This window comes from Topomyia yanbarensis, chromosome 2 (genome assembly GCF_030247195.1).
Source record: "Topomyia yanbarensis strain Yona2022 chromosome 2, ASM3024719v1, whole genome shotgun sequence".
NCBI classification, from domain to species: Eukaryota; Metazoa; Arthropoda; class Insecta; order Diptera; family Culicidae; genus Topomyia; species Topomyia yanbarensis.
In genome coordinates this window covers 59,023,481-59,036,431 of record NC_080671.1, presented here as the reverse complement: position 1 = coordinate 59,036,431, position 12,951 = coordinate 59,023,481, and the positions used below count along the sequence as shown (strand labels likewise).

The 12,951-nt window shown below is 43.7% G+C and overlaps 1 protein-coding gene across 1 annotated transcript; it reads right to left on the bottom strand.

Moving 5' to 3' along the window:
* Nucleotides 1-6,063: 6,063 nt before the first annotated feature.
* On the bottom strand, nucleotides 6,064-8,460 carry LOC131679498 (uncharacterized). The gene has a single exon (XM_058960233.1). The coding sequence runs from the start codon at nucleotides 8,458-8,460 to the stop codon at nucleotides 6,064-6,066; it is 2,397 nt and encodes a 798-aa protein (XP_058816216.1).
* Nucleotides 8,461-12,951: the final 4,491 nt, after the last annotated feature.

Below are 12,951 nucleotides of genomic sequence, written 5' to 3'. Positions count from 1 at the left end.
GGTCGACTGCATGCACCCTAAGGCGATACGCAAACAACGATACTGAATTCTTTCGAGTTTGATGAAATGTATGTTCGCGGCGGATCGAAAGCAGAAGCATCCGTATTCCAATACCGACAGTATCGTTGTTTGATACAACCTAATTAGGTCTCCTGGGTGGGCACCCCACCACGTTCCGGTTATTGTACGAAGAAAGTTGATCCTTTGCTGGCATTTCTGTTTCAGATACCGAATATGGCATCCCCAAGTACCTTTCGAGTCGAACCAGACCCCTAGATATTTTACTGTGAAGACCTGAGCTATAGTTTGACCCATTAATAGAAGCTGTAGTTGTGCTGGTTCACGCTTCCTAGAAAATACAACTAGCTCAGTTTTCTCCGTGGAGAATTCGATACCCAGCTTAATAGCCCATGCAGACAAATTGTCCAAGGTATTCTGTAATGGTCCTTGTAGATCGACAGCTTTGGGTCCCGTAACAGACACCACGCCATCGTCTGCAAGTTGTCTTAACGTGCAGGAATTGTCAAGACATTCATCAATGTCGTTGACGTAGAAATTGTATAACAGGGGGCTTAGACATGAGCCCTGGGGGAGGCCCATGTAGCTAAATCGTGATGTCGATAAGTCACCATGCGAAAAAGGCATGTGCTTTTCCGACAACAAGTTTAGTAAAAAGTTGTTTAAAGTCGCTGAAAGACCATGCTGGTGCAGCTTCTCTGAAGGAATGTTGATAGAAACTGAATCAAAAGCCCCCTTTATATCTAGGAACACTGATGCCATCTGCTCTTTACTAGCATAGGCCATTTGAATTTCGGTTGAGAGCAACGCAAGACAATCGTTCGTCCCTTTGCCTTTGCGAAAGCCAAACTGTGTATCTGACAGTAAGCCATTTGCTTCGACCCAATTGTCGAGGCGGGATAGGATCATTTTCTCGAACAACTTCCGGATACAAGATAGCATTGCGATCGGTCGATACGAATTGTGGTCGGAGGCTGGTTTTCCTGGTTTTTGGATGGCGATGACCTTCACTTGCCTCCAATCGTGTGGGACAATGTTAGCCTCAAGAAACTTATTAAATAAGTTCAACAAGCGTCTCTTGGCAGAGTCTGGCAGATTCTTCAACAAGTTGAATTTGATTCTGTCTGGCCCTGGAGCTTTATTGTTACACGACAAGAGAGCAAGTGAGAACTCCACCATCGAAAAAGGTGTTTCGTTCGCGTTATCGTGACGGGACGCGGCGCGGTAGATCTTCTGTGCCGGGGCGGAATCCGGACAAACCTTCTTGGCGAAATCGAATATCCAACGGTTTGAATATTCCACGCTCTCATTAGTACTGTTTCGATTTCGCATACGTCGGGCTGTTCCCCAAAGAGTGCTCATCGATGTTTCTCTCGTTAATCCGTCGACGAACCGGCGCCAATAACCGCGTTTTTTGGCTTTCATCAAACTCTTCATTCGCTTGTCTAACGTCGCGTACTGTCGAAAACTAGCGGGTAACCCGTCGTTCCGGAAGGTCTTAAACGCGGCGGCCTTCTCTGCGTACACGTCTGAGCACTCTTTATCCCACCAGGGATTGGGAGAACGTTTTTGTATGTTCGCGCCGGGTACTGGCTTAGTCTGAGCTTGATTCGCGCTGTCGAGAATCAAGCCAGCCAAAAAGCTATACTCTTCCTCCGGAGGAAGTTCTTGAGTAGATTCGATGTTGTCGGATATCGCGGCAGCATAGCTCTTCCAATCGATATTTCGTGTGAGGTCATACGAAATATTGATTGTTTCCAATAGCCTTGAGCCGTTATTGATTGAGACTACGATCGGCAGATGGTCGCTACCGTGGGGATCAGGGATTACCTTCCACGCGCATTCTAACTTTAGCGAGGTCGAGCAAAGGGATAAATCTAATGCGCTTGGGCGCGCTGGTGGGGGAGGAATCCGTGTCATTTCACCCGTGTTTAGAATTGTCATGTTGAAGTTGTCGCAAATATTGTGAATTAAAGAGGAACGGTTATCATCATAAAGGCAACCCCATTCCGTACCGTGAGAGTTAAAGTCGCCTAAAACTAGTCGCGGTGCAGGCAGGGATTCTAAGATGTCATGTAGCCGGCGATGCCCAATCGCGGTGTTGGGGGGAATATATATGGAAGCTATGCAAAGATCTTTGCCTTTGGTTGTTACTTGACAAGCGACAACTTCAATACCTGTTATCGAGGGAAGGTTAATTCTGTAGAAGGAATAGCGCTTTTTGATCCCCAAAAGCACTCCTCCATAGGGGGTGTCTCGATCCAGGCGAATAATATTAAAGTCGTGGAAGTTGAGATCTATGTCGGAAGTTAACCAAGTTTCACATAATGCAAATGCATCGCAACTCAAATTATTTATTAAAATTTTGAAGGAATCGATTTTCGGGATGATACTTCTGCAATTCCACTGTAGAACAGTGATCAAATCCGTGACCTCGTTCGATGAGTTAGCCATCGAAGGATACAATCGCTGAAAGGAGGGGCCATTTAGCAGTCAACTGCTTCAAAAATGTTCTTACTGTAGGGAGAAAAGCTAACATAAGACTTTTAATAGGATCAGTTATATTGAAAGTTTTTATTATCCAGTCCACAATGTCCGAGAGTTTGATAATTCCAGTGCCGCGATTATTCTCGAACTGAAACAGAGAAACACTTGGGATTTTTGATGTTCCGGGAAGTGCTGGGAACTCCTTCTCTGAGTTTAATCCTCCGAGACCAGGAGCTAATTGCTTCGGTTTGGTTGCAACACTTCCAATAGATGTGACTTTCTGAGTCCCGTCAAGGGATACCTTCTGGCCTTTACAACGAACTTTAGGAGAGGAAATGTTCCTCCTCTTCCTATAACTTCTAGGCGCCCTAGTAGATGTTCCCTCTTGTGGGTCATCAGCCTCGCCCTCGTTAGGAGGCAAGTGAGCATAGATGTTTGTTGAGGTTGGTGGTGTAGCTTTCTTTAGCATTTCTGCAAAAGAACGTTCGGATCGTCCAGCAAGGGAACGTTTGAGTTTATCCCCGCGTAGTTTGTACGCGGGACATGCCGAGATATCATGCAGATTCTCTGCACAGTAAGGACACTTCTCAGCATTCTTACTGCACGAATCATCTAGATGATTCTCCCGCATTTTCCACAGCGGGCCTTATTGCTACAATGGGTGGCTGTGTGACCCAATTGTTTACACTTTGTGCAATTCATGACCCGCGGCACAAACAGACGCACAGGCAGACGAACCTTGTGCAAGAGGACGTAATTTGGCAAAGCGGTACCAGCGAAGGTCAACCGATAAGAGTTTGATTGGGGGTACGTTTTTGAACCATCCCCCGCAACTACTACTGAGTGCAAACGCTTGCACTCGAGTATTTTCACTGGCTGAAGTAAGCGGTCTCTGAAACGGCCAACCCCGTACTGCAGCAGATCCTCGCATGTCAAACTGTCATCGGTGACAACGCCTTCAGACTGTACTTTCACAGCTGGAATATACACGTGATAGTCCTTCGTAAAGTGCTCGCAGCAAGCAATATCGTTTGCCTGCTTTGAGTTAGTCAGCACGACCCTCAGCCTGTCTGAGCGGACCTTTTTTATTTCGATCACAGCCGAGAACCGTTCCGTCAGGTCTTTTGAAATCTGTAATAGATTCAGCGATTTTGTTTTGGGCCGAAAGAAGACCACAAAGGGACCGGTCGAGAGCTCTGGATATTGTTTGGGTCGGGGGAGAGCCTTAGGAGTCGACTCGATCTCCATTTGGCCATCCGGGGAGGAAGCCATCGACACCGTCAACGCACGGGGTCAGCACCCGCGCAGACGGGAAAAAGCCGTAAATGTATCAAAAAGGTAGATTTCACTTATCTGTATACTCGTTTCCCACGACGCACCAGTCCAGCTTAAATAGCTGGTTATTGTTCAATCCTCGCTTTACGAACAAAAGGTTGAGGAATGTGGCCTAACGGTTAACACACGCACAAAAGAAAATAAAAGTCCAAACCTCGAAGAGGCAGAGAATGGCAAAATAACCTTGAACGCGGATTACTGCACTGTTCTTTTTCCAACAGACCGAAAACAAAACACTTCTATCTCGATCGAGCGATGCGTAGAGACTGTGTTCTACTGGGAATTGAGGAACATTAAGTTGTTTTCTCTAATCAATGGGTTTTGAAAACCTCTAATCAATGGGTTTTGAATACCTCCTTAACCACCGAAATGATACGTAATTTATGCATGGCACAGATATTATTTAAGTTAGACGTTTCTGAATCGACTGATGTATAAATTATTAAAATCCATCTAGTAATGGTAGAGTAAAAAGCGCGCAAACCCTACATAGCAGATGTTTAAGATTTTAGAATGACACCTAGTCCCAGATAGTAGAGTATGATATTTTCAATGTCAAAAACCGACAAGTTTACGATTGATAAACCCGTTAAGCCGTTACAAGCACTAGATTACATTCCTTTATTTGCAACCACTGTTCTTCAGATGGCAAAGCACAATAACCAGAAGCCAAATATCGCAGAAGTAATAAATTTCACTCAGTTTCCGTTGAAAAATTCCATCTTTTCCGCACCGGAAGTCGACAGCCCGGCAATAAAAGCGAGAAAGTTTGCATCTAAATTTATTTCATGTTTATGTCAAAACTCTTTCCCGCTTTTCCGTTCGCCTGTGCTTGGCTCCGTTCACCTGTGCCGGAAGCTGCCGTAGCAAGTTGTGCTAGAACAGATTGTTTCCCCTCGGCCACAACCGTGAACTGTGCGCTTCCAGGTGAGCGGCGGAACATTCGCCCGGACTACCGACCGGCAGCAAAGTGATAGTAGCTCTAATAGCCTGCCATTATCAAGCGCAATCTTGAGCTCCGTTTTACATTTTCCTCCGTCTTGAGTTCGATTCAGCAACAGAACACATCCACTTAAAATAATTTGTTCAATGGTTTGTGAAATGGTGTTCCCATAAATTGAAAAGTTTAGAAACAATATTATTCATCTGTCGGTGTCTCGGTCGGAACCCGGTGTTCGCTTCGCTGTGTAGGCTTGCGCGCTTCCGTATAGGTTGTCAGTTCCGGTTAACGAATGTCATGCTCGATCTAAAACAACACGAAGCAACAATGTTGAGCACGGAATGCGAAGTCAAACCGAGTCACCCAGAGCCGATGGACGATAATAGCAAAACAGTGTACCTCTTTTTCGGCCCACGTTGAAAGGATCCGGCAGAATCGGAGAGAAAGGGGTCAAACAGTTTGGGGCAATCGGAAGGCGCTAAAATTGCAGCTGAAAGTTTCTGAAAGCTTTACGGTGTTTCGGTTTCATCCATGTCGATCTGAGTCCAAATTACTAGTGGAATAACGTGGCAACGTGGATTGACCGATGTATGTGGTGAAAATATGTTTTAGTTGTATTTTCTATGATTTATGATATACATCTTAATTAACTGCTTTTACGCAATCTTTATCAAATCTATACTACAAAATCCAGAGTTATATTAAATTGGATAGTTTTAACGTAAATAAAACATTTTCTGACTTGAATTGTTGTATATTTCAGTAAGAAAAAAATGAACTTTGCGTGATTTGTAAGCAACCCTTTGTTAGAATTTTTTATTATTATCGTTGTTGAATTTCAATAGTAAATACGACTGGTGTTCGGATTACTCGCAAGAAAATCTCTGGAATCTGCCCTTTTCAAAGCAGATCAAAGCTGCAATTTTATTTTAGGTTTTAGTTTTAGTGTACAGTTTTAAATTGATTTACTTACATTTAGTTTCTTTACTTCCTGCTCAACTGACTACAAATGCTTTCCTTTTTTTCCTACAATCTGTCGACCGCCTCTCAATCTGTATATCTCTGTAATCCGCAATTATTTATTTATTAATGTTCTTTAGATTTATAGGTCATCTCACCTTAACTCTTTCAATTCAGCACAAACTATTTTATTTCATTTAGCTTAAATCTTAAATATTTCAGTAAATTTCCAAATCTATTTTTTTTGCTATCAACTTTCCAACTAATCATCTGACAGTTACTTTGTTTTCTTTTTCTTCTGCTATCTTTTTCCATCACACTTCTCACCCATGTAGCACATTTCTCGCACCGATCGCCGGCAGTGTTGCCACGGTTGTTGTTCCGAACAATTCCCCGGCCCGTAATCCTGGTCCAGCGCAAGATTCTGGTCCAGCGTTACCACCATTAATCTCCAACACCGCTAAGTTTACTGCCGCGCGTTTGAATACACCGCTCTTGGTGCGTATCCAAGCCTGACGTGTTCTTCCATCTCCGGAGACTATTGGCTGCTCAACTATCCCTCGAACCCATGACTTCCGGTTTGCCCCCTCAACAACGTAAACCAAATCCCCTGTTTTCAATGGCTTTGACTCCTCAAACCACTTCGTTCTTTGATTCACTGACGGTACGTATTCCTTAACCCACCTCTTCCACATCTCGTCTGCAATTTGTTGGGACCGTTTGTAGGAATCCCGCAAGGCTTCTGCTGCATTTACTGGAGGTGGGGTTGCATGTGGTTCATTTGGAGAAACGCCCCGCAAGAAATTGTTTGGAGTTAGTGCGTCTGCTTCCAGTGACTGCTCTGAATTATAGATGAGTGGACGAGAATTCACCATCTCTTCCGCTTCAATAATGGACGTCTGCAAAATTTCGTCAGTCACTCGCCGACCGTCGTTCAACGCCTCCAGTGCGTCCTTGATTAACCGAACAAGCCGCTCCCACACACCACCCATATGCGGTGTGGCGGGTGGATTAAACGTCCATTTAGTTCTCGCATTCGTGAATTCGTCGGCACAATCCAGTCCAATGGTTTGCATCATGCTAATGACTTCTTTACTCGCTCCTCGCAAATTCGTGCCGTTATCCGAGAAGAATTCGCTGGGAGGTCCTCTACGACACACAAACCGTCGAATCGCCATCAAGCATGACTGCGTCGTCAAACTATGCGCCACTTCTACATGCACGGCTCTAACTACCATACAGGTGAACAATACGACCCACCGCTTTTCCTTTCTGCGACCGACCGTTACCTCGAATGGACCCAGATAGTCGACTCCAACATGGCTGAATGGTCGAATATTTGGAGTCAACCTTTGTACCGGCAATGGTGCCATCCGTGGAGCTTGCGGACGACTGCGGCGCACCCTGCACCATTGACATGACGTTGACACTTTCCGTAATACTACATTGACTTTTGGTATGTGAAACCGCTGCTTCAACTCGTTCTTAACTGTTTCCCTATACATGTGGCCAAACCTTTCATGATAGTGTTGCACTATCAACTTCGCAATCGGATGATCATCCGGTACGATGATTGGAAATCGCAAGTCAAAGGGGAGGAACTCCGCATTCGCCGCGCGCCCTTCCATGCGAATCAGCCCATCTTCTTCGATCAGAGGAGTCAGCCTGTATAGCACACTTGATTTTTCGATAGTCAGCCACTCGCTGATTGGCCGCTCCTTGTTGCGCAGCAAAACCGCCAACTCGTCCCTGTAAGCATCTAGCTGTGCTATCTTCAATAGTGCTCGTTCTGCTTTCTGATATTCCTCCTGCTGTAATGGTACACGCCTTGATGGAATTGCACATGTGACCATCAACTTTCTCTGATTTGGCGTTGCTTTCAGCGTTTCAATCGGCAATCCCTCGGACTTTTTCCGACAATTCGTCGCGAATCGATGCACCGTAGCCATGGTTCGGACAAGCACGGTCCACTTGGAAAATCGACGGAAGTCGATGAAACTTTCCGGTACAACTACGTCTTGCAGAAGTAGATGGACCCGTAGCTCTTCTGTCGTATTTGCTGGTGGCAAGTTCTTCATTGGCCAATCTTCCACTGCGTGGTACAAAAACCTTGGACTGTTAACCCATGTACTGTCTGAGAGAAGATCGAAGTCTTTACTCCATTTGGTTAACTGATCAGCTACATTCAACTTCGTTGGTACCCAAAACCATTCTGTGAGTTTCGTTAGGCTCAGGATCTCTCCAATTCTGAACCCAACAAATTGCTTGTATCTGCGTTGATCGGACCGGATCCAAGACAGCACTGTCTGCGAATCGGTCCAAATAAACTGTTTGTTAATTTGGAAGCTATGACTTTCGTGCACCGTTCGTACTAAACGCGCTCCTAAAACTGCACCTAGAAGTTTCAACCGTGGGATCGATACTTGCTTTAGTGGGGCCACTTTCGAGCGGCTCATCACCAAAGCGCACTTAACTTCACCTCTGATTACTGCTCGCAAATACGCCACACAACCGTAAGCTGTCTCACTAGCATCTGTGAAGATATGAAGCTGCATATCCTCAATTTCGCTTGCCTTTGCTGCGCCGAAATAGGATCGCGGAACTTTAAACCGTTCAATGCTCGATAGCAATTGCGACCAACGAATCCATTTCTGGTAGGACACGTCGTCTATAAGATCGTCCCATTGGCAACCCGTTCGCCAAATATCTTGTACCCACATCCTTCCCAGCACTGTGAATGGCGACAAAAGCCCTAGCGGGTCGAAGAGGGACATCACACAACTGAGTACTTTCCTTTTAGTCGGTCGGGAACGGCTTTGCACAACTTCTTGAAGTCTAACGTTCAGGCCCGTAGCCAAGATTTTGTTTAGGGAGGGGCTTGAAAATTATTGCATAAATGTATAAATTCTGATGACTTGAGATAGTCACAGTAAACTGAATGTAATTATGAAATGTTCTTAGTGAAAACAATTCCATAACTAAGACAATAGACACTAAAAACCCTAAAAATATGTTGTCTGTTACAAGAAAAGCTATAGTGCATCGACGAATTAAATTTGATTATTATTAGTTTATAAGTTAGAAATTTCTCTCAAGATTCATCAAGAGATCAAAGTATTTAGGGCTGATTGAAAATGCTACGCATTCTAGACTACACGTTTACAAGGTGTAGAAGACGCTAAATTGGAATGAGTACAAAAATATCCAAAAACCCGCCTAACGAAATTTTACACGCATTTGCTAAACAGGAGAACGAAACCAACGTCAAGGTTGTCTCCATGGATAGGAATATATCAGTGTGAAATCCAAGTTTATCGTTGCAAAGAATGTCCGAACAAAGTGAACTTCAACTCCTATTTTCATGATCAGGCTATTACTATTACTAGTTCTGTGACTTCATCCGAAGTATGCGTAATTATAATCCTGAGAAAAACACATGTTTTTTCATTTGACTCTCGTGGGGAATGGGTTAAACGCTATCTTCGACAATATTATCAGGCAACTGAGAATAACTATCTATTTATTTATTTAAGTAGATTCTTTTTAGATACTTTCATATCATTGGACTTACGAATTAAAAATATCGTAGACTGATTTTCCTAGATCCCTGAAACTATAGTAAAAGTCAAAATGTAAAGTGAGTGCAAAAAACTACTGATTCCACTACAATGCAAGAATAAGTTCATTAGCTCATTGACGTTCAGAATTTTGCAAAACCGTTGGAACTTGAGAAGATTACCTAGATTAAGTAAATATTATATTTGAACATTTGAAGGTATTATTTCGGATTTCATGGGTTTTTGGACAATGTAAAATATATATTTCAATGATTTAATCTACTAATGAAAACTACCCAGAATTTAATCTACTGAGCGAAACTGCTCAGAACTTGTTCACTAATCGAAAGAAAATTACTTAGCACTTATTCTGAATGCTTCTAATTTACGTAAAATTAGGTAAATATATCACCACCAAAATAACTAGAAACTATAAACACAAGTGAGCTTAATAATTTCAGCATCACTTGCTTCCGACACATGGAAGAGAACACATCGCACTTACATCTAATTTTCAAAAGAGGCTTTCTTTTAGAGTTGTCTGTTTTCAAATCACAGCAAATTATCCGTTTCCTGTGAAACTTTTGCAAAACTTTATGTCAATTCGTCAATTTTGACTTTATGTTTGCGAATGTCTGATTTGTTCCTTGCTTCTCGCTCTCAATAATTATCCTTCCGAATGGATTCCATTTCTCCCAAATATGACATTAATCTGCGAGTAAGCGATATCCGATCTTGTAGCGGAACATTGATGTTCTCATCGTCCATATATAGGAGGATCTTAATTATAGCATTGTCACTTTCAACCATGTGTTTTAAGTTGTTCGAAATGAATGGTTTCATCTGGGCTAATTTGTTGAGCGCTAAATGCCTGACATTGTAGAACTCGCTTCCGAAAGTCCAACCTCCATTTACACCTTCAGGAAATGTTCCACATTATGAATACTCGGTCCTAAGCGAATCATCAATAATTTTATAATCACCGTATTTGGCTGGAGCACCACTTCTTGCTTCTCGACAGATTACTACAGCAACAATTATAGTAACAGTTTCTTTTATGCTTTAGGCAAGACACACAATATAAAAGTTACTATTTTTATCGTTCGCGTCGCACTGGCTCGAGCAAAAGCATAAAGTGACTGAATTTCGTGACCATTGCCTTTGGTGGTTAGAAATAGCCTTCTTCAACTTTTTCTCAAAGATTTGTTCAAACCAAATGAGCAACAAATTTTGTTAAACATCGCCGGTTTTTGAAATTCATTTTTGAAAAATTTCGGGAGGGGCTTTAGCCCCCTAGCCCCCCCTCTGGCTACGTGCCTGCCAACGTTAGACGATGTGGCAAACAAAAATACATCTTATTTCATGGACTTGTTGACTTTGTCGACTTTTCACCGAGAAAAGTCAACAAGTCCATGAAATAAATATGTTGCGGTGACCATAAAATCTTATAAAAATACATCTTGTTTCGGATTCCACATGATACCTAAAATACGTTCGTAATCCGTATCTTTATTCTGGTTGAAATATACCGTCCTGCTTGCATTCCTTTCACCCATTTCCTTCAAAAACGCATTGGAGTTTGACACCCAATTCCTGATGTGGAATCCGCCCTGATCGTGGATATGCTGAACCTCCTTTGCAATTCTAATTGCGTCCGCTTCCGTGTCTACGCTGTCGTAATAATCGTCTACGTAGTGACGATAAATAATCGCCTTCGCAGCGTCAGGAAACTCGTCCAAGAATTGCTCAGCATTTGCATTCTTTACGAATTGTGCTGAGCAAGGCGAGCATGTCGAGCCGAAGGTGAGCACATCCATCACAAATACCTGTGGTGGTTCATCCAGATTAGAACGGAACAGAAATCGTTGTGCAGATTTATCTTCAGGTCTGACTTTGATCTGGTGGTACATTTCGGCAATGTCTCCTCCGAACGCTACCGGCCGTTCCCGAAAACTGCAAAGCACTCTCGAAAGAGAAACCAGTAGATCTGGTCCCTTTAGCAACTCCGTATTCAACGATACTCCCTCGACAGATGCTGCAGCATCCCATACTAAGCGGACCTTGTCAGGCTTTCGAGGGTTCAAAACTACATTGAGCGGCAAGTACCAAACAGCTGACCGAGGTATTTCCGTCAACTCTTGCATCGTTGCTTGGTGTGCGTACCCTTTGACTTGGTATTCACTAATTTGCTTACACACGTTCTGCTTCAATTTGGGGTCTCTTTCCAGCTTTCTCTCCAACGCCTTCATCCTACGTACAGCCATCGGATAACTGTCAGGAAAACATCTTTCGTCCTCTCGCCACAGGAGTCCTGTTTGAAAACGATCACCGACCCGAGTCGTTGTTGATTGTAGGATCGCTTGAGCTCGTTGGTCCTCCACTGACTCCGGTACTCTGAAAGAGGTGACTCCTGCTTCATCTAGCGCGTACTGCATCCGGATCATATCATGCAGCTCCTGATTAGTTGCTGGTTTTATTGAATGAAGATTGAGGAACGTTTCAGCACTTGATTTTCGATGTCCCGGACCATATACTGTCCAACCCAACTTCGACCGCACGGCAATTGGCTCATCATCTTTACCAACTCGTGACTCTAGCGGTGCGAAAAGATGCAAATTATCAAGCCCTATCAAGATTGCCGGCTCTTCCGACGAATGATCGGCCACCGGTATGCCAGCCAGATGCGGATACCACGCCGAAACATCAGCAAACCGCACACTTTGTTTCGGTAACACCAGTTCCGACACTGTACGTACGTTTTCTAGTGCAAATAGCTCTTTTCCCTCATTCACTGACAGTTTCAGCTTAATTTTACGCGAGCCATTCTCGTGGCGTCTGATATCACCAGTCCATTTCACTATTAGTGGTTCAGCTTCACCCTTCGCCTTCAACTGCTTAGCTATTCTCTCGTCTATTAGCGTGCTGGACGAACCTTCTTCTAGAAATGCTACAGTTTTGACACTTATCTTTCCTACGATCAGCGTCACTGGTACCATACGAAATATCACTGCACTATACACGTTCTTGTGTGAGTTACACGCCACTTCCATCAACTGCACCGACTCTTCCCTCCGATGCAACAAGTAGTGATGAGTTCCGCCGCAGTGTTTCACAGTACAGCGCCATTTGGAGTTGCAACGACTATTGCCGTGATTATTCAAGCAGAGACCACATAGTTTTAGCTTGTCAATTGCTTTCAAGCGTTCAGCCACGGACATTTTCTTAAAATCGTCACAAAATCGAATCTTGTGGTCAGTACGCCGGCAGATCCAGCACGGCTTGTTGGCCTTCGCTACTGGCGCTTCTTCTTGTTGTTTAGACGTATCGTCGTGGAAGTGAATAAACTCTTTCCGGGATTTGTCTTTCCCTTTAGGTACCACCTCGTTCCGCGACCAAGGAGAAAGATCGGATACTTCAGACACATCCGAGACTATGCCTTGCATGAAAGCAGAGAACGTTTTCAATGAGGCCCCACGTTTGTCTCTTTTATATCTCACCCAATCCAGTTTATAGCTGGTTGGAAGCCTTTCAACCAGTTCATCAACCAGCATAGGATTGCTAAAATGCTTTCTGAGTCCCGCAGCCTCCAAATGATCGCAAAGTTGCTTCACCGTAATTCCAAAATAGATGAAGGATTCTAAACGATCGACTCTG